The sequence below is a fragment of the Eschrichtius robustus genome, chromosome 13, assembly GCF_028021215.1.
Source record: "Eschrichtius robustus isolate mEscRob2 chromosome 13, mEscRob2.pri, whole genome shotgun sequence".
NCBI lineage: Eukaryota > Metazoa > Chordata > Mammalia > Artiodactyla > Eschrichtiidae > Eschrichtius > Eschrichtius robustus.
In genome coordinates this window covers 67628931-67652621 of record NC_090836.1, presented here as the reverse complement: position 1 = coordinate 67652621, position 23691 = coordinate 67628931, and the positions used below count along the sequence as shown (strand labels likewise).

The following is a 23691-nucleotide window of genomic DNA, read 5'->3' as shown; positions in this document are numbered from 1 at the left end:
ACTATGATTCTCTGCTCTCTTCTCCTACCTCTCAATTTTGTTCACTTTGCTCCAATTAACTGGCCTCCTTGCTCATCCTCAAGCACACCAAACACATTCCCATCTCAGGACCTTTACACGTTTCTCAGATTGAAAGGCTCTTTCCCCAGATATCCACATGGCTAGTTGCCTCACTTCCTTCACATCTCTTACTAGATGTCACCTTGTCAGCCTATTCTTCCCTGACCACCCTACATTAATGAGCAAACACACACACACCTGCCTTATGCTCCCTGTTTCCCTTACCTTCCTTTATTTTTCTCCATAATACATAAGTCCATCTAACAATATATTGCATTATATATTTACATTTTTATTTTTTATTCTCTGCCTCAATGCAACAAAATGTTTAAGCTGCGGAAAGGTAAATACTTTGTTCAATACTGTATCCCTAACAGCTAGAAGAATTGCTGGCATATAGCAGACCCTTAATAACTACTCCTTGAATAAAACAAAATAAATTCGTGAATGAGTATCTAGAACAAATTATTGTTAAGAATTTTTTTAATCTAAAAAAAAAATCACTGAGAGCAGAATCTGCTAATGCTAGAATCTGTTCATGAATGGTTAAACATGACTTACGGTGGAAGAAATTTACATGCTAGAGCTGCAGGGTCACTACACGTTTTAAAACAGGGAGTGGCACAGGGTTCATATCTCCATTCACACATCCTCCTGTAAGGCACTGCTGCCTGGATTTCTGGGGAAAAATGAAATTTAGATTGTGTACAAAAAATGGACAGCTTGAAAAATAATGATTTATGATAGTAAACCTTTAGGGTTTGATCTTTCTTTGATTATAATGCTGTGGAAAAGACAGGGCTATAGGGAATTAAAAGCACTGTAATTGCTTGCTGTTCAAAGCATTTCATGCTCGGGTCGAATATCAAAATGTTAGTTTACCTTCCAAACATTTAAAAAAGCAAGAGGTGCAGGAGGCCAAGGAAAATTCTAAATCTTCTTCCTTTCTTTATGGTTAGTGGGTGTTCATTGATCTATGTACCATGATAATAGCATACACTTGTTTGGAATTTTACTTTTTGCAAAATAATTTTTTGTCCATAATTTTATTTTATCCTTGCAACAATCCTGTTGCGTGGGTATTACCTCCATTTTATAAATGAAGAATTTGAGGCTAAGAGGAGCCAAGTGACTTGCCAAATTCAAACAACTGGAAAAATGGCAAGACCAAAGACATATTTATTGCCTGACATCAGACGTAAGGAAAACACTCCATCTTTGTTCTTCTCACAGAATTTAGCTCATTGCCTTGTACATGGTAAGTATTATCTAATGACAAAAATGAATGAACAGGTTTTAATAATACATGCTTGTAGCTATAAAAACCTTCCTTGACTGAAGATTTTTCTCCTGCATACTCTGCTAATATTTTCCCCTTCCCACATCATAGACCAGTCCTTCTGCAGCAGTCCAAAACTATCTCTGAAGGAGAGAGCTCCATAAGGGAGAAAGTTCAGGAAGCAGGTTATGTTTCTTGGACTTCAGATACAGAATTCAATTCCAAGGTATGAGAAGGAAAATAAGTCTTTCTGGGAGGCATCTATGCATCTAAATATTAAAATACTCATTAGACCTGGGTTACTAGGATCATGGGGCATGAGAGAGGGTTGGTTCCAAGACTAGAATAAACCCCTAGTGTATCCTAGGTTTGGGAAGCCCACAAAGATGAGTTTCTGAGATTTTGATGATGCCATTGGCTGCAGTTGTCCAAAGCTCAGGTAAGGCCACTGGGTCTGGTTCTAATGGAGAAGATTTGTGTATTGGAGAGGAAATAAAGGCTTGCAAAATTCAACTTTGAAGTAAATTCAAGTAAAAATATCACGCTCACTCTATAGAATGTTGTATAGCCATGTCAGTGACTCTTTTTCTCATGAGTCCAAGAACCCCATTCAATAGGCAAAAATTTGAAGCTCAGTTTGAATGTTCCAAAGAGATTTATAGAAATGTATCCACAACAAAAAAAGGCAAATGATTAGCTCTCTTAGACTGACTTAGAAGAGTTTGTTAGAATGAAAATTTGTTTGGGAGACCCAAGGCAGATATCAAGCTCTTAGATTTTGAAAATAAAGCATGACTTTTAAACACTGGGTAAGGCAGTGAGGATTCCTCTCTGAAATTTAGAAAATTCAATAGCTATAGAACAGCAAGGGTCTCTAGAAATAAGACCAGGATTCTGCTGAACCAGAAAAATCTTCTAGAGGTCAGTGGAACCAGACTCCGTAGTATTCAAAGAACAGAGTTAAACACATTGTCTTTATCATTAAGAATCAAACTATATGAGAAGTTGCCTTCTAATGAAGGAAAAGGTAGATACAAAACTAGACAACAAGGAGACATGGGTAAGTTCTATTTCCAAAGCCCAGGCAGCACTGAAAGTAATCATTGAGGCAATCATAAAAATAACATCATTTAAGGCTATTCTAAACAATTTACCACATTAACTTATGTAATACTATAACCCTATGAAGTAGGTATTATTATTTCTCCCATTTTACAGATGTGTAAACTGAGAGACAGGTTAAGAAACTTACTAAGGTCATAAAAGGTCATGCAACTAATTATACACATTAAAAATGATTTTTAAATTAAAACCTAACAAATATTCTGTCATTATTTAAGTTATCTACTTAATCTGTATTTGAAGATCTCAGGAAACATACCTTCTATGCTGAAGCTACTTAAATGTTTAAATTCTTCAGAATCATCATATTTTGATGCTTTGGCACTAGAATCTGTCAATATGATGAAGAAGCCTTTCTTGCTGTATAACTCAAAAGCACTGTAACCAGGAATCCAGAGGCCCTGATGGTGAAAAAATGTGGCTCTCCGATGAAAGGCGGAATTCACCTCCCACAGTTTCAGACTAAGAGTGTCATCATCATGGACATAGAGAAAGTAGTTTGGCCTTTCGGCAGATTCCAAGGAAACAAGTGCCAATGCTGTAAAACAGAGCAGTGTTTGACAACTCCCTGGGTTCTCTGGAGAAGGCAGATCATCAGCACTGGCATTATAAAATTCATTTATAAAGCTGACAAAAACAGAACTGCACAATTGTCATACATAGTTCATGCCAATCTCAAAGATTTCAGAAATGAATTATAAGATCTCTAAAGGAAAAAATAGTATTTTAATGCAATGCATAAAGTGACAGCTCCAAAAGTATTCAGTCTTTGATAAGCTCCATTTTTTTAAATAATTGATCATGTCTTTGGGGGAAAAAAAGAAGTATCAACTTAGGACCCCAGAATGTACAATCCCATACAAATAGTTGAACAGTTAATTGGACACACATTTGTACTTGCAAGCTTTAACATTTTCAAATGTACAAAATCTACAAATGGCTAAATTGGATGATAGAAAAGAAAAAGAGAACAGAGAAGCAGAGCAATTTAAACATGGTGCTGCATTTCAATATCACTGGATTCTTAATGAGCAAATGTTCTTGCAAGTGATTTTACTGCATTAAGAAAAGACTATTTGCTCAACATTATTGTCTATTTCCCAAGAGATGATGAGAAAGCTAATGAACAACTACAAAGCATTTGAGAAGTGTCATGCTTTTTTGTTATGCGCTTTAAAAGTTTCCCTTATATTTATAAAACCCATGGCATAAGTTTCTTCATTGAGATTTTAGATTTAATTTCTTAAACCTTAATTTCTTTAGGTCTCAATTCCTTAACTTAAATGTACTAGGATTTTTCTATTAAAAAAATTAATTTTTGTAAATCATACAATGAAGAGCTCTCTCAAATCCAATAAACGATTCCAAAGGCATTTATTGTGTCCTAAAACTTACAAACCCCTCTGCTGAGCACTGGAAAATGCAAAGAAAAATAAAAGATATTTTTATAAGAGAAAAAATATATAACTAATATATAAATTAGAACTTTAGACTGTGATAGGTGTTTTCACAGATTAAAAAGAATTAAAGGAGCTCTTTTTACAAGAATGGAGCAATTTATTTTAACTGGAAAATCAGGAGATTTCTCTGAATAAGTGAAACTTAAGTCGGATTCATTCATTCAATAAATATTTCCTAAGTTTATAGAACACACCATGCATGGGTCTAAGCAGGGTAAGAATAGTAACAATGTAGCCTGAACATCATGGATCAGAAGGGGTCACCAACCACCAGGCAGAACAGGTGCCAAATGGATGCGACCAGTATAGATCTACAGGGGCAAACCAGTAAATGTGGTGCCAGGTACCACGACAGACAAGGCCACGTAAGAAAAACAGATCATCTCAGTGACTATCTAGACTTTGATTTATGGTCTTAATTTAACTTCCTTGATATTAAATCGCAACTTTTTTTCTTTTACTTTAATCTGGCATTAAAATCTTTCACATGTTAATTATCAGCAGACTATTTTTCAAAAATTTCAAATTAAGTTCTGTGATTAATGCTATGAAAACTGAAGCTGTGCTTTATTTGGAACCAAAAACTCAACCAAACAATTGCATTCTAATTGCATCTATATATGCCAATAGATAAACAAAGAAATGATTTTATATACAAAAGAGAGAGCTAGTTCGTATACCAGTGTCTTATTTTATTTCAAATCCTTTAGAGCACCTAGAAAAATGTCATAAACATATTAGATTCCCCAATTAATATTTACTGCATGAATAAATGAAAAAAGGTCAGTGGAAAACTAAATTCTTATTTTCAGTTGGAAATTATACTTACATGATGCCTTCTCTTTGAAAAGACCTGGAGTGATCATAAAATTAAAAAATAAATCGCCATGAATACTACTTCTTGGCAGAGAGAAAATGTTTCTACTGGTCATATTGGCCCCCAGAATAAGGCCAGTCTGCCCATAACTTGCCAGCATATATGGTCCTTCTCCAAGCCCTAGTTAAATGCAAATGAGAGAATTATAAGTTGGCATAGGATTTTTACATTTCAAGCTGTCATTTCAATGGAATAAATTCTAATACCAAAAAATACTCCGAAAATTACTGAGCATTTAAACATTCATCAGTAACATAATAACAACTCTTTTCAAAAAGAATATATTATATTGATTTGGAATATATACATATTTAGAATATGCAGTTTAGAATATATATATACATGACTGTGTATGTGTATATGTATATGTACATGTATACCTAGCGGTGATGGATAAAAGGTTGACTTAAGGGCTTCCCTGGTGGCGCAGTGGTTGAGAATCTGCCTGCCAATGCAGGGGACACGGGTTCGAGCCCTGGTCTGGGAAGATCCCACATGCCGCAGAGCAACTGGGCCCATGAGCCACAATTACTGAGCCTGCACGTCTGGAGCCTGTGCTCCGCAACAAGAGAGGCCGCGATAGTGAGAGGCCCGCACACCGCGATGAAGAGTGGCCCCCGCCTGCCACAACTAGAGAAAGCCCTTGCACAGAAACGAAGACCCAACACAGCCATAAATAAAATAAATAAAATAAAACTTAAAAAAAAAAGAAAAAAGAAAATGTTCCCTATTAAAAAAAAAAAAAAAAAAAGGTTGACTTAAGCTTTCTAGACCTCAAATTTTCTCACCTATTTGAAGATGTTTGTCTAGGTAACCTTTCACTCTAATATTCCAAGACTCTAATCTACTCTCAACAAACTTAAGCTTAGTTCTATCAATGGTAAGGTATTTTGATAGTCTTCTAAAAATCATCTCTCCTTAATAGGTTGCATTACATTAACACAGAATTCACAGACATGATATACAATATTTTACTATTTTGGGGATTACTGAATTTCATCAGTGAGGTACGTCAATAAAGAAGAAAATAAGATGATGCTGAACAGAGAAGTCAAGTGTCATTTTACTTACTCTATCATTTCCATACACTTCAATGGTTTCATATAAAGTGAAAAATATATACTATAGTAAAAAAACTACTTAGTGTAGAACCAAACCTGAAACTCAGTCAAAGCAGTATTCCTACAAACTTCACCTTATAAAGAAAACTATATAAATTAATTTTAAAATTCACTGATATTAAGAATAAATTGATGCGTTAAGTTTTATGGTAATAATGTCAGTTGACCTTCAACACAACCTCTATGACGTTTAATGTTTTAAAATAAGTGAGGTACTATAAAACTTTGAGGTTTCTTCTGAATTATCTAAATTACATAATTATTAGCTGTGTACTTTTACAGGTATATGTAGATATTTACGTTGTAGGTTATGTAAAATGCTAATATAGGTGCAATAGGTGGTTTCAGAAAAGAACAATCTGGTTACTCTCAGTGAATTTCACTTTTCCTCTTTTCTCCAATTTTTATCTCAAGGACAGTTTTCCTTTCCCAGCCTACTCTTAAGATGGATGGAAAAAAATTCAAAGAAATCCACAACCTGGGTTTTTTCCCTTTCAGGATGAAGACCAAGCCTAAGAGAAGGGGAGAAGATAATTGGATTAGAGCGTTACAAAGTCTCCCAAACAGGAAGGAGAGCAAGAACCAAAATTTCCATCATGAGGAACAGGAGAAGGTAGGGATTATAGGACGAATTATCTTCAAGTGCTGTCCCATCCACTGACTCATCAGCTGAGACACTTCACCACTGAGCAGCTAGGGACACTTCTAAGCCATGGGGAAGGAGCTTTAGGAGGGACTCAGACACCTTGAGCGCACATGGAGCTTTGAAAACCTCTGCCCCCCACACCAAGATGGAACTGAGCAGATGCAGTGAGGAATTTCGCTATAAGCCTGGCAGCAATGGTCTCCCCACCACTGTTACAAATATATACCCTGCACAGTTTCTCTATGAGCCAAAGTCTACAACGTCCAAGAAAACTATATCATTAGTCTCCACCACCTACTAGCTCATTTTCTAGGGAAGACAAGAGCAACATAAACTTCCAAGATGAAAACATACACCAATTTAGATTTGTGTGAATATGTAAATAATGTACAAATAGGTATATAAACATGTAAATTATGAGATTCAATTCAAAATGAAGACAACATATACAACTACAGCTTGTGGGCTTCAAGCACCCTCACAGATGTCCAAGAGAAGAACAGGAGAAAGGAGATAGACCACTAAACAAAATATTCTCTCCCCTACTGCACAAGTATCTTCCTACAGCAACCTGAAGAGACAACTGTCATCTGAGAAATCCATTTGTATAAAAATCAAAAGCTCCTGAATTGATTCCCAGTTGATGGATATCTTGTGTCTGAATTGTTTTCCTGCATTTTCACTAGCAATTGAGGGACAACAGTCACTGACTTTATCATTAATTTTCTTCATGGAGAATTATAATTTCACTGTCTACTAAAAGCAATCATTTCCTGTAGTGATTACTTAAGCACAGTATTAAGAATATCTGATCTAATAAAATCACTCTGAACTTAAAACTTGCACAACAATTTTTAGCAGGATCTTGAAGTCTTACTCCCTACAGCAATAGAACCTTTATATTTTTATCAAATGCCATAAAAATGAAGATACTAGAGACAGTCATTGTGTGAAGGATTATTGAACTTATCTCAGTAGTAACCTCTGAATTTTCCTACTTTAAAAATTTTTTTCCTCCTACAGAATCACAATCATTTATCTCTGCATTTGCTTTGAATAATTTAAGTATTTTAATAACATAGAGTCCAGAGAAAAATGCCAGCTATGAATGTCCAAAGAAGACTAGGTAAGTTTACAATAGTTGTGAAATTATTTGAGATGAAACAAATTAAGAATACTCACTTAAAACGCTTTTCTTTTTATTACTATCAACAACTTCCACAATTCTTTATTCCCCTTCAGTTATCTACCTTGATCACGTTACTTTCACAACTCTTCCTCTCCTTGGCAGGTTGACTCTGTTCCCTATTACTTTGATCACAGGAAACAGGATCTCTGTCTCTCGTGGGTCTCATGAAGGCCGAATGCCCCGTGTTCACCCTCTGAATACTACCAATACAGTATTACAAATGAAACTAGAAGAACTGGTTTGAAGAATCTTGTAACACATTAGGGAAACAAACCATCAGTAGAAGTGCAGCAGACTTATTGACAAAAAGCAAAATGTACCAAGCAGCAAGAGGTAGAAATTCAATATTCATAGAAAATTCTGCTTCTGTTTCCAAGGGCCTGCAGAAGGAACGCCAGAAAGTACAAAGGCACAGATGGAGATTTTCACAGCAGAACTGCGTGAAGCAGGAATTCTTAAGCGAGGAAGTTATTGGAGCGTTTTCTCAACTTGCTGTCTGTGTACGTTGTGTAGAGCATATGATAACGATGTGTGGTGATCATTCCTAGACTAAGATGTGCTACTAGGCAGTGTAGCATGGAGATCAAGCTCGTGGGTTCTGAACTTAGATTGTTTATAAATCCATTTACCACATTTTGGCTAAACAACTTTGACCAAGTTATTTAATTCACCTATGCCTCAATTTCCTCCTTTGTGTTAATAATGATAATAATAATGTTATGCCTTTCAGGCATATTTTGAAGCTTAAATTATATGATATAGGTATAGTTAACACAACAAAAGCCATTTTTATTATTAGGTACTTAATATTAGGCAATCAGTCTCATCTTAAGCATGGAATCCAAAGGATTGATGTGGAGTGGGTGGGGTGTGGGAAATACATTTGGTTTAGATTTTCTTTAACAAACACAGAGTTTTTTTAATGTGGGATTTTTTTCCTTGTCAAACTTCCAAAGATATAACAGAAACAACCAAAGACTAAAATGTCCACTTTCTTTTTAATTCATCATCTCTATTTTACTAAAATTTTCTGGCTTTCTTTGTACTTTTACAGCTGACAGATTTCTTCGTGGCTCAATAAGTCATGGAAAATACTTTGCATTGGTTGGTTGGTTTTTTCTTTAATGGATCAGCTTTCCTATAACTATTACTCTAACCTGCTCATCACGGGTTTTTGTCCAGTTACTGTCAAAATGGACACCTCCCTGGATCATCTTATTTGTCTGAATTAGGTTTAAGTGGCTATGCCTTCCTCATTAAATAGGTTTGACAAAAAGCAGGCTTCAATTCCGCTAATGTCTGGCATTTTCAATGAGGATATAATTCTCTGTCTCTTAAATCTATGCCTTAGTTTTAGGCAGCACCTCCTCTTAGACTTCCCATTGCAAATCTGAATGCTTAGGAGACTAGGAGATTTTCATTATTACTAAATCAATAAGTTCTCATTCTGATAAGATATAAATAATTATTTTGCCTAAAATGATGGCTAAATAAATTCCTATATTATAGTTTGTTTCTTTGATTTCCACAACATAATAAAAGTTTGAATAATGTCCATATTTATTCATAATGATAAAAGGTATGCATTTGGTATATATCTTTCATCCTTTTTACCTAAAAAATTAGCTAGCTTTACTCATTCATTCATTCATATTATTCAAAAAGTACTGAGAGCCTCCTAGGTGCTGAGAACTTAGTTACAACACTTTTATTTTACAGGGAATAAATTCTAACACAAATACTTAGAAATTTAGATACATTTTAGAAGGCAATGGCTTTCATTGAGTCATACAGTTGGCACTTGAACAACATGGGTTTGAACTGTGCAAGTTCACTTATATGCAGATTTGTTTCAAGAGTAAATACTACAGTACTACACAATCCATGGTTGGTTGAATCTGAGGATGCAGAATTGCAGATATGCAGGGTGACTATAAACCATACATGGATTTTCCTTTTTTTTTTTTTTTTTTTTAGTTATCATAACAACAGCACCATTTAATAAGGGTTTATTTTGTTCCAGAAGTATAGGTGACATACAGTGTCTCATTTAAGCTCACAACAAACATAGAAATAAATAAACAAAAAAATTAAACTTAAATGACTTAACCAGGTTCACAATGTTTATACATGACAGAGACTGGACTCTAATCCAGATCTGACTTCAGCTGCAGTTAATGACAACCACACTATAGCTTTTGGTTCCCAGCAAAGGTAGTGCGTTATTAGAAGACCACTAAATCTCCATTCAGAAAGTCCTGGAAACTGTCCTGTGACTCAGCCCAGGGGACTCAGCTCTACCTCACTTTCCTTCTTACGTCTCTAATCCTTCCTGGCCCACTTGCCATTCCCTAAATGTATACGTTCCCAACTTCCTACCTTCAGACTGTATCCTCTTCTCCTGAAAATCATCTTTTCCTCTCTACACAGCCATACATGGATTCTCAATTGCGCAGAGAGTTGGCGCCCCTAGCCCCCTCCTTGTTCAAGGGTTAACTGTATGCCAAATTATGAACTCTTCATACCTTGTTCCCAGCAAACTTGTTCAAGAACTTTGAATCTGAAGATATATTTAATAGACTACTATAGTGATATTCTTTAAATGTCACATACCTTCATTGTAATATTCACAATCGAATGCTAAAAGGAAAAAAGAAGAAATGTTAAACTAAATAAGGATCTCACCACTTATCTGAATATATGCAAGATATGGTTTATCAATGACAAAGTGAAAGAACTCAGAATGACATCATTATTTGGGAGTTTTCTCTGAGCAAAGAGGATTCTTTAAGAGTGCTCTGTAATAATTCATTAAATTTCCTAAGATTATTTTATAGGTAGGCAAGTATATCTGCCAATTTATAAATGTCCACTGAAAGTGTTAAAATCATAAGCTGTTCATCAGATGACTTACTATCTACACAAGTAAATGAAAAGTTTAGAGTCAAATCTGAACACAAATTCAAAATGATGTTTTTAAAACTATGTTTCTTATCATTAGAACAGTGGAATTTCATAGCCATAAGAGAAATAGGCATAAACAGTATCTCCGAAGATGGTATGTAAATAATTTGTAGTTCAAATGTTACAGTCACAACAGTCTAACACAGAACAGAAAAACTTACTTCAAAGTTTCTTTTATAAATCCTTTAGCTATACTACAATTTATCTGCATTGTCAAAAGAATATAAAATTTACTCATCTTAAAGAAATTCTATTTCCATGAGTCCACGGTACCGCTTCTAAGATAAGACAATATGAATCTCTTCCTAATGTTCCCACCTAATGATGATGCCCTGAGAGGGTACTCACAACAAATAGCAGATGATCTCCAGTGAACAGAAACCCCTTCCTGACAACACTTGTACGCATACGCTGCTACACTTGTGCATAAACATTCACAATCCCCACCAAGGTTACAGTTACACGTGTCTTCATGACAATTTTTGGCAAAAGAAGTAACATCAATCTGAAAATGAAGTGAAAGATAAATTAATTACAAAAAGTACTAACTACAGCTGATTAAAATTCAACCTTCTAAAAGAAAACTAACTGGTAGATTTTCAAATTTTGCTATTATCAGCTTAACACTGCCACCTAGAGAGTTCTCAATATCTCAAACTTCTATTCATCCAAAGGAATTTATTAGGCAAATGTAAGATCAAAGAACTAGCAACACAGGTAACGGGACTAACAAATATAACTTCAACATCTGCAATACAACAGATTAATATCTGTAGAAGCTCATTGTTTCTTTTTTTTTTTAAACTTTTGGGTTTATTTATTTATTTATGGCCGTGTTGGGTCTTCGTTTCTGTGCGAGGGCTTTCTCTAGCTGCGGCAAGCGGGGGCCACTCTTCATCGCGGTGCGCGGGCCTCTCACTATCACGGCCTCTCTTGTTGCGGAGCACAGGCTCCAGACGCGCAGGCTCAGTAGTTGTGGCTCACGGGCCCAGTTGCTCCGCGGCATGTGGGATCTTCCCAGACCAGGGCTCGAACCCGTTTCCCCTGCATTGGCAGGCAGATTCTCAACCACTGCACCACCAGGGAAGCCCTCATTGTTTCTTTACTGGCATATTCACATGGCATTAAAACAATGTTCTACTTCCAAATGTACTTTTGCTTAGTTTTTAATAATATCTTAAACTATTTTTAAAACTTCTATTGGAACCTAAAATTATTATGTTGGAAAGACATTTAAAAAGTTAAATTTCTAAATAAATTACATTCCATCTTGGGATGTGCTTCTAAAACCATTTTAAATATGTCACTAATAATACTTTTAAACTATACTTTGGGTTAAGGAGAAGAATGCCCATTTGGTAGTGTTCTCTGAAGAAAGATAAGCATTTATGGCTTTGATCAGTCATTTATGGCTTTGGTGATGGACATAAAAATGTTTCATAAACTGAAACAGATCATTAACAAGCATTATATATGCTGTTAAATAGGATGGAGTGAGGAAGAATGTATATCAACTAAATGTGTCAGTGCCACAGAAAAACAAACTACCAGATTTGTCTTCCTAACAAGGGTTAGGTAGTATACCTGAAAAGCCAATGGGTAGCTAAATTATTTGTCCTGTTCATCTCAACATTATAGATACAGCAGCACTTGTTTAAATTGGGAAGTTTAGTAAAGCGTTCATTTACCACATTGCGACAAGGAGCAAAGACATCACTGTACAAAATGGAGCATTCTTTCTTGGCATAAGGAAATTTGTTTTGATGTGCCTCACAGGGTTTAAATGATTCACTTGGGGTTTCACACTGTGGAACAAGAGAAAAGAAAGTTTTTAAGGGGTGATTTCTGAAGCTGAAACCAGAGTAACCTAATCTGACTTCATCCACCACAATCATATCTAATATATTCTCATTCTTTTAGACAGACTTTACCTAAAGCACCTGTGCTCAGCCAACTCAGTGTTAATAGTATATAGTATTTTTGAAAGCAACTAAATTTACTATTAAAATCATGAAAATATTAGAGAGTGAAGGTAAATCATTTTTAAACTGTCAAGTGCAGCATTACATGACTAAAAAAATCGCCTAAGCAAATTATTCTCTTTCCTTTAACTTTCACGTCCTTCATTTCTGTCACAAGCCATCCTCTGAGGAGTTGCATACACTCAAGTGTCTACAGGCTCACCTCCCATATACTAAACAATTCGGTCTCTGCCTCTTCTAATCCACCTCCCTGAAACTGGCCTGGAGAAGGCCATCATTGATCTCCTCGATACTAAAAAAAAAAGGCAACTTTTCAGTCTTTATCTCACTTGCCCTTTCGTTGTCTTTGACTCTGTTTCATACTTCACCCTTCTCACATGTCTCTCATGTGTTTCCGGTGGCACCATTTTCTGCTGGGTTTCCCCCTAGTTCATTTGCTGCTACTCCTCATCCTCCTTCCGCCTCCCTTCTGTGCAAGACTTGACCTTCAAATCTCTATTTTTTTCATTCTATACACTTCTCATGCCTTCAGCAACCTGAATATAATAGTAACTACCAAATCCATATTTCCAGCCCATATCTCTTTTCTGAGATCTCAAAAATTGGGACATTTCCACATAAATATCTGTCACTTCTCTCTCAACACATTCTAAAATGTACTTATCTTACACCATTGTCCTGTCCCCACCGTCCCCTACCACCCACTTTCCTCTGTGCCCTGTCTCCTGGAAGAGCACCAGTGTCTACGCAATAAGCCAGGAAGATCGGAGACATTCATGAATTCTCCAAATTCATCTTTCCTTATGCACTCCTTTCAACAGAGGCTGATGTTTCAGATGTCTCTCAGATTTAGATAGTTTTCTAAATCTTCACTGATTTAACATTTCTTAGCTGGATTATAAGAGCCTAACTAATTTAGGGCCTTCGAGTCCAGATCCTAGCACACATATCTTGCAGCTTTATATTTTGCATTCCAGCCATTCCCTACTTCAAACCTTCCACCACAGCCATATTGAACTTCTTAAAATTCCTGTTAGGCACCATACTCACTCCAGTCTTCCTGACACGTTCTAAAGGGATGCTCCCTCCTTTGCTGCTGCACTCTTTCCCATCATCTTCACTTGTATAGCTCTTATGAGTCTTGTAGGAGTCAGCTCAATGGCACCTTCTTGGGGAACCTTCCTTTGACCATCATGAACTCCATGTTGTATACACCTCTATCCAAGCACCTGTCTCATATTTCCATTGTTAAGTTTTTCTACCTCGTCTGCTAAACTAGACTCTAAATTCCTAAGGGCAGTGGCTATGTTTTAATAATATTATGTGTTCATATATCCTGGAAAACATTAAGTGCTAAATAGAACTTACTGAATGAATTTTTTTTTATTTTCAGCTTTGTCCATTAGGTATTAATGAGTCTAAAATTCTTTGATGAGTCCAAATATTTAAGTATTATTATAAATTAGGTATTCCTTAATTCATTTTATATTTTAAAAAATAAAATCTTTATACTTTCCAATGTAGACCACAATGAAATATAATGCTTAAATTTTACTAAATTGGATGAATGTTTAACCCCAATCCCCTTTTATTTTTATAAAAAGATTTAGATATGTTAGTAAATTAGGCAAAATAGTAAGGCAACTAACCAAATACTAACCAACCAGGAAATTATAGTTGCAGACACTACTTTCAGTTAGAAAAAAAATAGGTTAAAAAAAAAGTAGAAGAAAAGAGTATAACAAATGTCCAGTTTGACTGTTTTCTGAGTTAGTTCAGCATTTCTCAGATTGTGTCCCATAGAAAACTATTTCCTTGATAACTAATACACAAAAACGTAAGTTCTGTGTCAGTAAGTTCGGGAATCCCTTCAAACACATCCCTCCCTTAGAGGAATATAATGCCTCAAGAAATCCTTCAAAAAAGAAATATGCCTGACTTAATTTATTCTGACTGCTCCCAAAGGTAAGTTGGCCACAAATCCATTCCCTATCCCTCCCCATCCCACATCCAGCCATGTCTGGAGAACAAATGTTAAGAAATTCTGCCTTCATTTATTCATTACCTTGAGTTGACAAAAGATACATCATTAGAAATACAAATACACTGAAAGAGAATTTTGCAGTGAAAGGAAAAGCATGTGATTAGAAGATGTGAATTTGAAAGTCACTCCTGCTGCTTTCTGGATATATAATATTAGACAAGTCATTTAACCTTCCTGAGTCTCAATTTCTTCATCTATAATATGGAGTCAACACCCTTTACATTACAAGACTGTCACAGGATTACATGAGAAATTAAATGTGAAAGTAGTTTGAGTTTGTCAACTATGGATTACTGCACAAATATTACATAAAATAGTTTTACCTAAATAAATTTTTCTGTAAGGATAAAATGTTTTAGTGGATAAATACAACAAAAAATATTTGTTTACTTCTAAAATACATATATTCCACTTACCTGTCCTAATGCCCAACTATCTCCAAATACCTGGGCATTTCTCACTTCTAAGTTATTGGATGTGGTCATATCATTTGAAGTACATTTGTCAAAGTTTCCACATAATCCTGATAATTTGTTCTAAAGTAAAAGAAAATTATCATGAAATATTCTATATTCATTTTAACATTTAAGGACTAATATTCACTGAAATTTTCAAGAGATTTAAAATTGATATTTTAAGAATTTCCACAATAACCATTTAAAAAATGTTTCAAGAAGGTGGAATTTCATGTCTATTTAATTATAATTAACAGGAATTTCATGTCTATTTAATTATAATTTAATTATAATTAATTATTTTAGATTCTCAAAAATATTTTTCCATCCCCCGAATTTTATCTTTTCACACTTACGATTGTCTTAGCATTGATATAACTAATAATATAAGTAACTTGGAAAAGTATAATACAAACACTACAGTGTCTGTACAAGTATAATACAAACATTACAGTATATGTCTGAGTGTGTATATACAAATATGTGTACATATATACATATTCTGTGTATATTTACATATTTACATTTTAATGATGAAAGACCCACTTCCTGTTATGTTTAAGGTTTTCTAAGACTATAAATGTTGAAACCATAGAAATAATTTATCTTTCTTTAGGTCGTACTTTGAAAAGCCAAAACATTCAAAGCATAACTTTTAAAGAAAAAGTTAACTCTATATTCATATATCATGCCACCATGAGACAATAAATGAAATCCACATCTTACCTAATTTCTATAAAGTTTGTTATGGGTTATGCAGTGGTTACTGAAAGTGCCATATGGATTATCCACATCAACAATATCCACTGCATTTTCTCAAATAACGTGAAAAACTTTTCTCTTGGGGAGGGAGATGGATTAAGAGTACAGGGAAGAATGAGATTCCAAAAGCAATGAAAATCCTCCTCAAGTTTTGAAATTAAACAAACTGACCTCTCTCCTCATGTACTGAAGAATGGAACGCAGCCCTTTGTTAATGGTAAAGTTGGCTGCCCGTGCCTCCAGCAAAGCTGACAATAATCTTGGGATTGCAACTGCCACAGCCACTGCTTACCATGGTGCCTCTGCTCTCAGAAGCCACAATACCTATTCAAAGACAGTGTGGCCTCTTCCGCTACTGCTCACCCCAAAATTTAAGGCAGCAGTAAAAGTAAGGGAAGATGTATAAGAATAAATGGTTAATTTGTTTTCAAAAAGTAACGAGGGTGGGCTTCCCTGGTGGCACAGTGGTTGAGACTCTGCCTGCTAATGCAGGGGACGCGGGTTCGAGCCCTGGTCTGGGAAGATCCCACATGCCGCGGAGCAACTAGGCCCGTGAGCCACAACTACTGAGCCTGCGCGTCTGGAGCCTGTGCTCCGCAACAAGAGAGGCCCGACAGTGAGAGGCCCGCGCACCGCGATGAAGAGTGGCCCCCGCTTGCCGCAACTAGAGAAAGCCCTCGCACAGAAACGAAGACCCAACACAGCCAAAAATAAACATAAAAATAAAATAAAAAGTATGCGTTATCTGAAATTTAAAAAATTTTAAAAAAAAAAGTAAGGAGGGGAGGATACATGGTAGACAATGGCAGAAAACACAGCTGAAGAAGTATGGCAATGACTAAATTATTTCATCTTCATCAAAGAAATGCAAGATGCCAGCAAACACCTAGGAATAGATTTTGGGGCTTTATTTTACTTAGGGCTGAAAGAAATGACTTCAATATACAATCATATCTTAAGTTTATAACACTTTAAAATATTTTAAAATATGTATATTTTCCAGTTTTATGAGAATTTGTTATTACTATCCCCATTTTTCCCTAACTTGCCACAGATTATATCCATGAGTCTCAATTTCAATTTCAGATAAAGTGGATTTTTAATACTATATCAGGGCTTCCCTGGTGGTGCAGTGGTTGAGAGTCTGCCTGCTAGTGCAGGGGACACGGGTTCGAGCCCTGGTCTGGGAAGATCCCACATGCCGCGCAGCAACTGGGCCCGTGAGCCACAACTACTGAGCCTGCGCGTCTGGAGCCTGTGCTCTGCAACAAGAGAGGCCGTGATAGTGAGAGGCCCGCGCACCGCGACGAAGAGTGGCCCCCGCTTGCCGCAGCTAGAGAAAGCCCTCGCACAGAAACGAAGACCCAACACAGCCAAAATAAATAAATAAAGATGTCAGTTCTTTAAAAAAAAAAAACAAAAACTATATCAACGTTTCAAAAACAACCTTATATTATAAATATAAAATTTTAAATATCTAAAATAATAAAAATATTTAATAATATCTAGTACAATATTTAACAGTAAACAATAATTAAAACAATGTAAAATATAAATTGACAGAAACTGTAAACAACCCAGATTGGATCTTCAACCATTAATGGATAATACAAACTAGTACATCCATACAACAGAGTACCACTTAGCAGTGTATAGGAACAAACAATTAATTCATTCAACAATATGGATGAATCTTGAATGTATTTTGCCAAGTCAAAGAAGCCAGACCCAAAAGGCTACAGATTGCATGATTTCATTTCTACTGTATCCAGAAAAGGCAAAACTATGCAGATGGAAAATAGATCAATGGTTGCCAAGGGTGAGGGGTTAGAAGTAGGAGTTGACAATAAAGAGGTAACATGTGAGAAATTTGGGAACTGATGGATCTGTTCTATCTGGAACTGTGGTGGTGGATACACAACTCCATGCATTTGTTAAAATCCATAGAACTGCAGACCACAAAAGTAAATTATTTTACATTTTTTTTAGAATTTTACTGTATGTAAACTTAAAAAATATCCAGAATATGGAGGAAAAGATGGAATGCAAACTGTAATAAATGAAGCTAACTCTACTACAAACATATCAAATAACCATGCTGCAGGGAATGGGAAAAAAAGAACCTGACCTAAGTAACTTTGGAAAACTGGATACTGTAAGGTTGAAGTAAAAAAGAACTGTATACAGCACTTGGTAAAGTTGTTCTTCTCTGGGGTCTGAGTTAGTAATTCTGAAAATATAACTTATTTCTTAAAGGAAAACATCAATCATTTTATTTCTGTAAAACATCAAAAAGGTAAATGTAATTTCATTTTTTGCATCTCATTTGGATTGACCTACCAAATAGGCTGACTTACCCTCCACTGTGGTCCAACTTTGATATGGATGGTTGTCTTTTTATCCCAAAGAATAGTGATGTCTTTCTCTGGAAAGTATACTACCATGTAGTACCCTGCCTTCCAAAGCTGGTATGTTGGTTTATTTTCCAGAAAAAAACCTGATCGTTTCTTCAAAAAAAAAAAAAAAGAAAAAGCATAATAAAGAAAAAAATGAATTTCTTGTTTTCTCACCAAAATGTAAACAATTAATTAATATCCATCAATAATTATCTATGTACTAGTGTTTTTGCTTAGCCCTGTCTTTCCTGAATTTTGTAGTGAAAGACAGAACAAGTGCATAAAATAGGAAAATCATAAAATTGGTAACAAGATACAAACTGGTAGATAGGCTCAACATGGATAAATGAGCAAAGGGAAAAAGGTATTTCAGTTATAGAGAAAGAGCACAAACAAGGCAGGGACATAGAGTACATTAGGGTGATATACCTGCCGACCCAGACATTCTCTATTGATGGTGAATAAATATGATTGAGTACTAAAAATGTATGATTTTACCTGAATAATTGAAAAACAAAAGCACAAAGTGTGTGCGTTTGTGTGTGTGTGTGTGTGTGTGTGTGTGTCTATAGAGAGAAAGAGGTGTTAAGGAGGACAGGGAGATGAATTTCCATAAAAGGAACTTAGGAAGGCTCTTTGCAAGAGGTGGAACATATATTACTGATATGTAAGAGGCCATAACGGGAAGATATAAAGGGCTGGAAAAGAGAATGAGGAAGAAATCATCCCAAGCAAAGAGAATCAGTTGAATAAAGGCTTAGGGGCAGGAAGTTTAAGATTTGTTCAGTACTAAGGAGAGCACCAGAGAGCTACAGCATGGATTCCATGACTAGCATAGTCTGAGACCCTTTGCCATCAAGTTACCCATCACAATCAATGGCTGTTATTCCATGTGCAAAATGTCCTCGATAAAGGCTTTTGAATAGTAAAATGACAGACCATGTTTGCATATTAAAAGAAAATAATGTGTGTGCTAGAAAGGATAATAGTAGGGAGAAACTAGAGACGGAACCCACTGGGAAAATTTAGAGTACCTTTAACCTAAAGTGAGAATATGCAATGTTCTTTATGGGCAAGGGCTATACCCTATAAAAGATTATGCTGAATCTGACATTGAAATTAACTCACATAATAACTTTAAAAATACATGGTTAAGTCAAAGTAAATAAAACAAATTTAACCAGGAGCAAAATAAGAATTGTGAAGGAGATATGAAATCCTTTGGTTATTTTTCTCCCCCAAGTAAGAACAAAAGTATAGTTTGGAAACACTGTACTAGAGTGTACAGTTTTATAAATATTTCATAGGGCAAATTAAATAAACTCAGTCACATCCATAAGGAGTTTTCAGTCTCCTAGATCAAGGTCATACTTATAAGCGCTCGGTATATTGTATAGGACAGTATGAATTCTTAATGGACTCTACCTAACCTCATTCCCTTCTACTTACAAGTGCCAAGTTGGAGTTACAGGGCAATGCCCCCAGTACCTGTGAGGGTCTGCACTCAACCTGGAAGTACCCTGTGCCTAAGTGAGCAAGGCATTAAATAATAAATAAAAAACACCATGGCAGGTCAAGAAAGACTAAAAAACAAAGGAAAAAAATTTTCCCTGTTTGATCAAGGGCTCTACATTTTCATTTTTCACTAGGTCCATAAAATGTGTAGCCTGCCAGGCCCCCATATCACCCTCTGCCATAGAACCTATTTTTATCATTTTGATTACACTTTTCAGGACCTTTCTATTATCTGATTTGTCTTTGGCATTATTATCTGTCTTCCCCCCTACATGAACGTTAGTTCCTAGAAAGACGCACTTTGTCAAGTTTATGGCAGTATCTGCAGCTTCTAGATCAAGGGTAACATATATTTTTAACACCTTCCTGCACTGGCCTGTTCTTAGTTCTCAGCTTCCAGCCTGAACAGCAATAATCAAAGTAAGTAAGTGAAATGTTTGTAGCTTATAGCTCCTTTTCAATCCATGAAATAACTTCTTTCATGTATTTTCCTATTAAACTCCCCTCAGACTGGTTGACATATCACTGGAACATAATGTTGGAAGTCCAACATTTTTGGACTTCCTTCAGGTTGGTTTTGTATTAGCTATCCTGATGTGAAAGCACATCCTCTCTATTTGCCTGTAGCGCTAAATCCTTCATTTTTATTGGACAAGGCAGTTTGCTACAAGAGAACAATACTCTTTGGTCAAAAGGAGATGGTGTACTCCTTACTTTTCAGATTAGGAAGTAAAGCTGTTTCTCATCATAAGATTGAGGTATTATGAATTGGACCTCCACTTCAGGGGAGAATTATTGCACTATAAATAAACTCTAGTGATGTTCGAAAAGTAAGTTATAAAAAGCAGAGAATTAAAACTTTTAAAATACAGCTTAAATTCATAAACTGTTTATATGCTACATATTTGATAAAATTAGAGTGGTACATTTATTGAAAAAACAACAGGTTTTTTTCCTTCCCCTGAATGAGCAATCCATCTGCCATAAAACAAATGGTACTTATTTTCACTTTTGATGCTCAAGAAAAAATATTAGCCAGAGGTTTGTTAGGGTCAAACTATCTTCACGATTTTTCTTCATCTTACTTTATACTTCACTACTGATATGAAGGAGATCCATCAGCACCTGCATTCAGGTGAAAATTGGAAGATGAACATTACACAGAACTGCAATTACCACTTCGAAAATGTGTCAAACAGTCTTTATAAGAGCATTTACTATTTTCTCTTCAGTTTTTCTTTTTTTTAACACATCCTTTCTCTTAGAGAGAACCTTCACCTATTAATGAATATCCAGCTGATGGCTACACCAAACTGCAGTAATTACTTCAAAAAGATGTTAGCATGACTTGTACAAACTCTGTTTTGCTCAAATCTTGATTGCTGCCTGGTTGGTCTCAACATTTCTTACTGAGACATGAGCTACGATCTAGGGCACCGATTCTCAAACTTTAGTGTGCAGAATTTGGGGAACCATTGAAATATTGATTGTCATCAACTTCAGCCATTCTAATTCCTGAGGTGGAGTCTAGGGACCAGCTCTTATAATAAATATTCTAGATGATTCTAATGCAGAAGTTTTGCAAACCAAACTGAGAAACGCTAGTCTAAAAACTCAAAAATAGGTCACTTTATAAAGGCCATATGTCAGATCATGTCACTTAATTCCAAAATTTCTTCCTTGTAGAGTAAGTTCTAATATTATATTACACAGCCTCCTGGTCTACTGCCCTTGTCCCCAAGCTTCCTGCATGAAAGTCAATCTGGACACTCCTCCCTGATCTTTGCCTCACCCTCCCTCCACTATCCCCATCCACCTCAACCAAACTAAACTGCTTGCAGTTCTCCAAACGTGCCATTTTATCTTTGAACTCTGTTCCTTTCAACATGACTGTTCCTCTGTACTGATTGCCTTCCTACTCTCTCTCTTCACCTGTCTCATAGCTACTCATCCTTTAAGACTCAGTTCAAATCATCTCCCCCAAAGCATGTCTTCTGAGCCTTCAAAAATAAGGAGGGTGAAGGAGAGGAGGAGAGCCATTTCCTGAAATTCATTCTTTCATTTAATCCTCATGTGAACTTAGGAAGTAGATTCCATAATCATCCCAAATGTACAAATGGGAAAGCTGCAGCTTGGAGGGGTTAAATAAAGTTGCCCAAAGTGACAGAGTTAGTAGGTGACAGGACAGAGGTTCTAAGTGAGTACTAACTGACTCCAGTCTATGCTCTTCACAACTACCCTGAACACCCCAGGTTGGCTTAGGTCTTCTTCTTAGGGATTCTCCTGCTTTCCTAAACACACTCCTACCATAGCACACCACACTGCACAGCCTCATTTACTTGAAACGTACCCCTCACCTCAGTATAAGTTCCTTAAAAGCAAGCACAGTGAGTGTCTTTTCACTGTTGTAGTCCCAATAATTAACACGTAACTTTGTACAAAGTAGACATTATGAATAAATGAATGAATGATCGAATGAATGAATGAATGAACTTTATTCATTCTTTCAAACTGCACAGGCTCCAAGTATACAAGAATGAACAAATAAGACAGTGGTCTCAATTCTCACAGAACTCAGAGACAAATAGAAAAGACACAGACCACCACACAGGGGTCCCCAACCTCCGGGCCTTGGACTGGTACCGGTCCGTGGCCTCTTAGGAACCAGGCCACACAGCAGGAGGTGAGCAGTGGGCGAGCGAGCGAAGCTTCATCTGTATTTACAGCCGCTCCCCATCACTTGCATTATCACCTGAGCTCCGCTTCCTGTCAGATCAGCGGCAGCATTAGATTCTCATAGGAGCGCGAACCCTACTGTGAACTGCACATGTGAGGGATCTAGGTTGCGCACTCCTTATGAGAATCTAATGCCTGATGATCTGAGGTGGAGCTGAGGTGGTGACGCTAGCGCTGGGGAGAGGCTGCAAATACAGATTATCATTAGCAGAGACATTTGACTGTGCGGAGACCATAATAAATCAATTGCTTGCAGACTCATAGCAAAACCCTATCAGTGAGTGGCAAGTGAAAACAAGCTCAGGGCTCCCAGTGATTCTGTATTATGGTGAGTTGTATAATTATTTCATTATATATTACAGTGTAATAATAATAGAAATAAAGTGCACTATAAATGTAATGCACTTGAATCATCCCTAAACCATCCCCCGACCCCCCGGTCCATGGAAAAATTGTCTTCCAGAAAACCGGTCCTTGGTGCCAAAAAGGTTGGGAACCGCTGCCACCACCAAGTAATTTCACTAAAGCGTGATGCATGTCCTGACAGGGAGCTTGAGGGCAAGAGGAGGAACTCCTTGAAGAAGATAAGATGAGACTTATCACATAAGAATAAGTTAAATGGAAAGGTTGATCCAGGTAGGAGCAATGACATTCATGAAGAACCAGAGGTGAGAGAAAGAATACAGAGCATTTGAAGAACTGATAAAAGCTCCAACTTCTGGAACATGGGCTTGAAGCAGAAAGTGATGAGAGGTACAGCAGGAGAGGCAGCAATGGCCAGACTGGTGAGGCCTTGTAAGGGCAATGGGAGGTCACTTGAAAGTTTTGAAGCACTAGGGTGTCAGGAGATTACATTTCCATTTTAGGAAAACCACCCTGGCTGCAGTGTGGCAGGATGGATCAGAGGGGAAAAACTAAGACTGCAGGCCAGGCGTCTAGCTTGGAGAACGTTGAAGTACTCCAGGTAACAGGTGACAAGGAAAGAATGAGCAAATGGAGAAGTGGAGTATAAACAAAAGAGACAAATCAAGTATGATTTACTGAAGCTACATAAAATGACAAAGAAACAAATTCAAACCTAGT

General features: G+C 36.3%; 1 protein-coding gene across 1 annotated transcript in view; it reads right to left on the bottom strand.

Moving 5' to 3' along the window:
* OTOGL (otogelin like) overlaps positions 1–23691 on the bottom strand; it is a 169025-nt gene that overhangs the window by 54373 nt on the left and 90961 nt on the right. Inside the window, exons 28-35 of the mRNA XM_068560704.1 lie at positions 18319–18468; positions 15161–15280; positions 12407–12523; positions 11067–11223; positions 10368–10394; positions 4751–4918; positions 2721–2999; positions 622–739 (exon numbers count right to left, since the gene is read on the bottom strand). Coding sequence (XP_068416805.1) covers positions 622–739; positions 2721–2999; positions 4751–4918; positions 10368–10394; positions 11067–11223; positions 12407–12523; positions 15161–15280; positions 18319–18468 — 1136 coding nt within the window. The remainder of the gene's footprint in view (positions 1–621; positions 740–2720; positions 3000–4750; positions 4919–10367; positions 10395–11066; positions 11224–12406; positions 12524–15160; positions 15281–18318; positions 18469–23691) is intronic.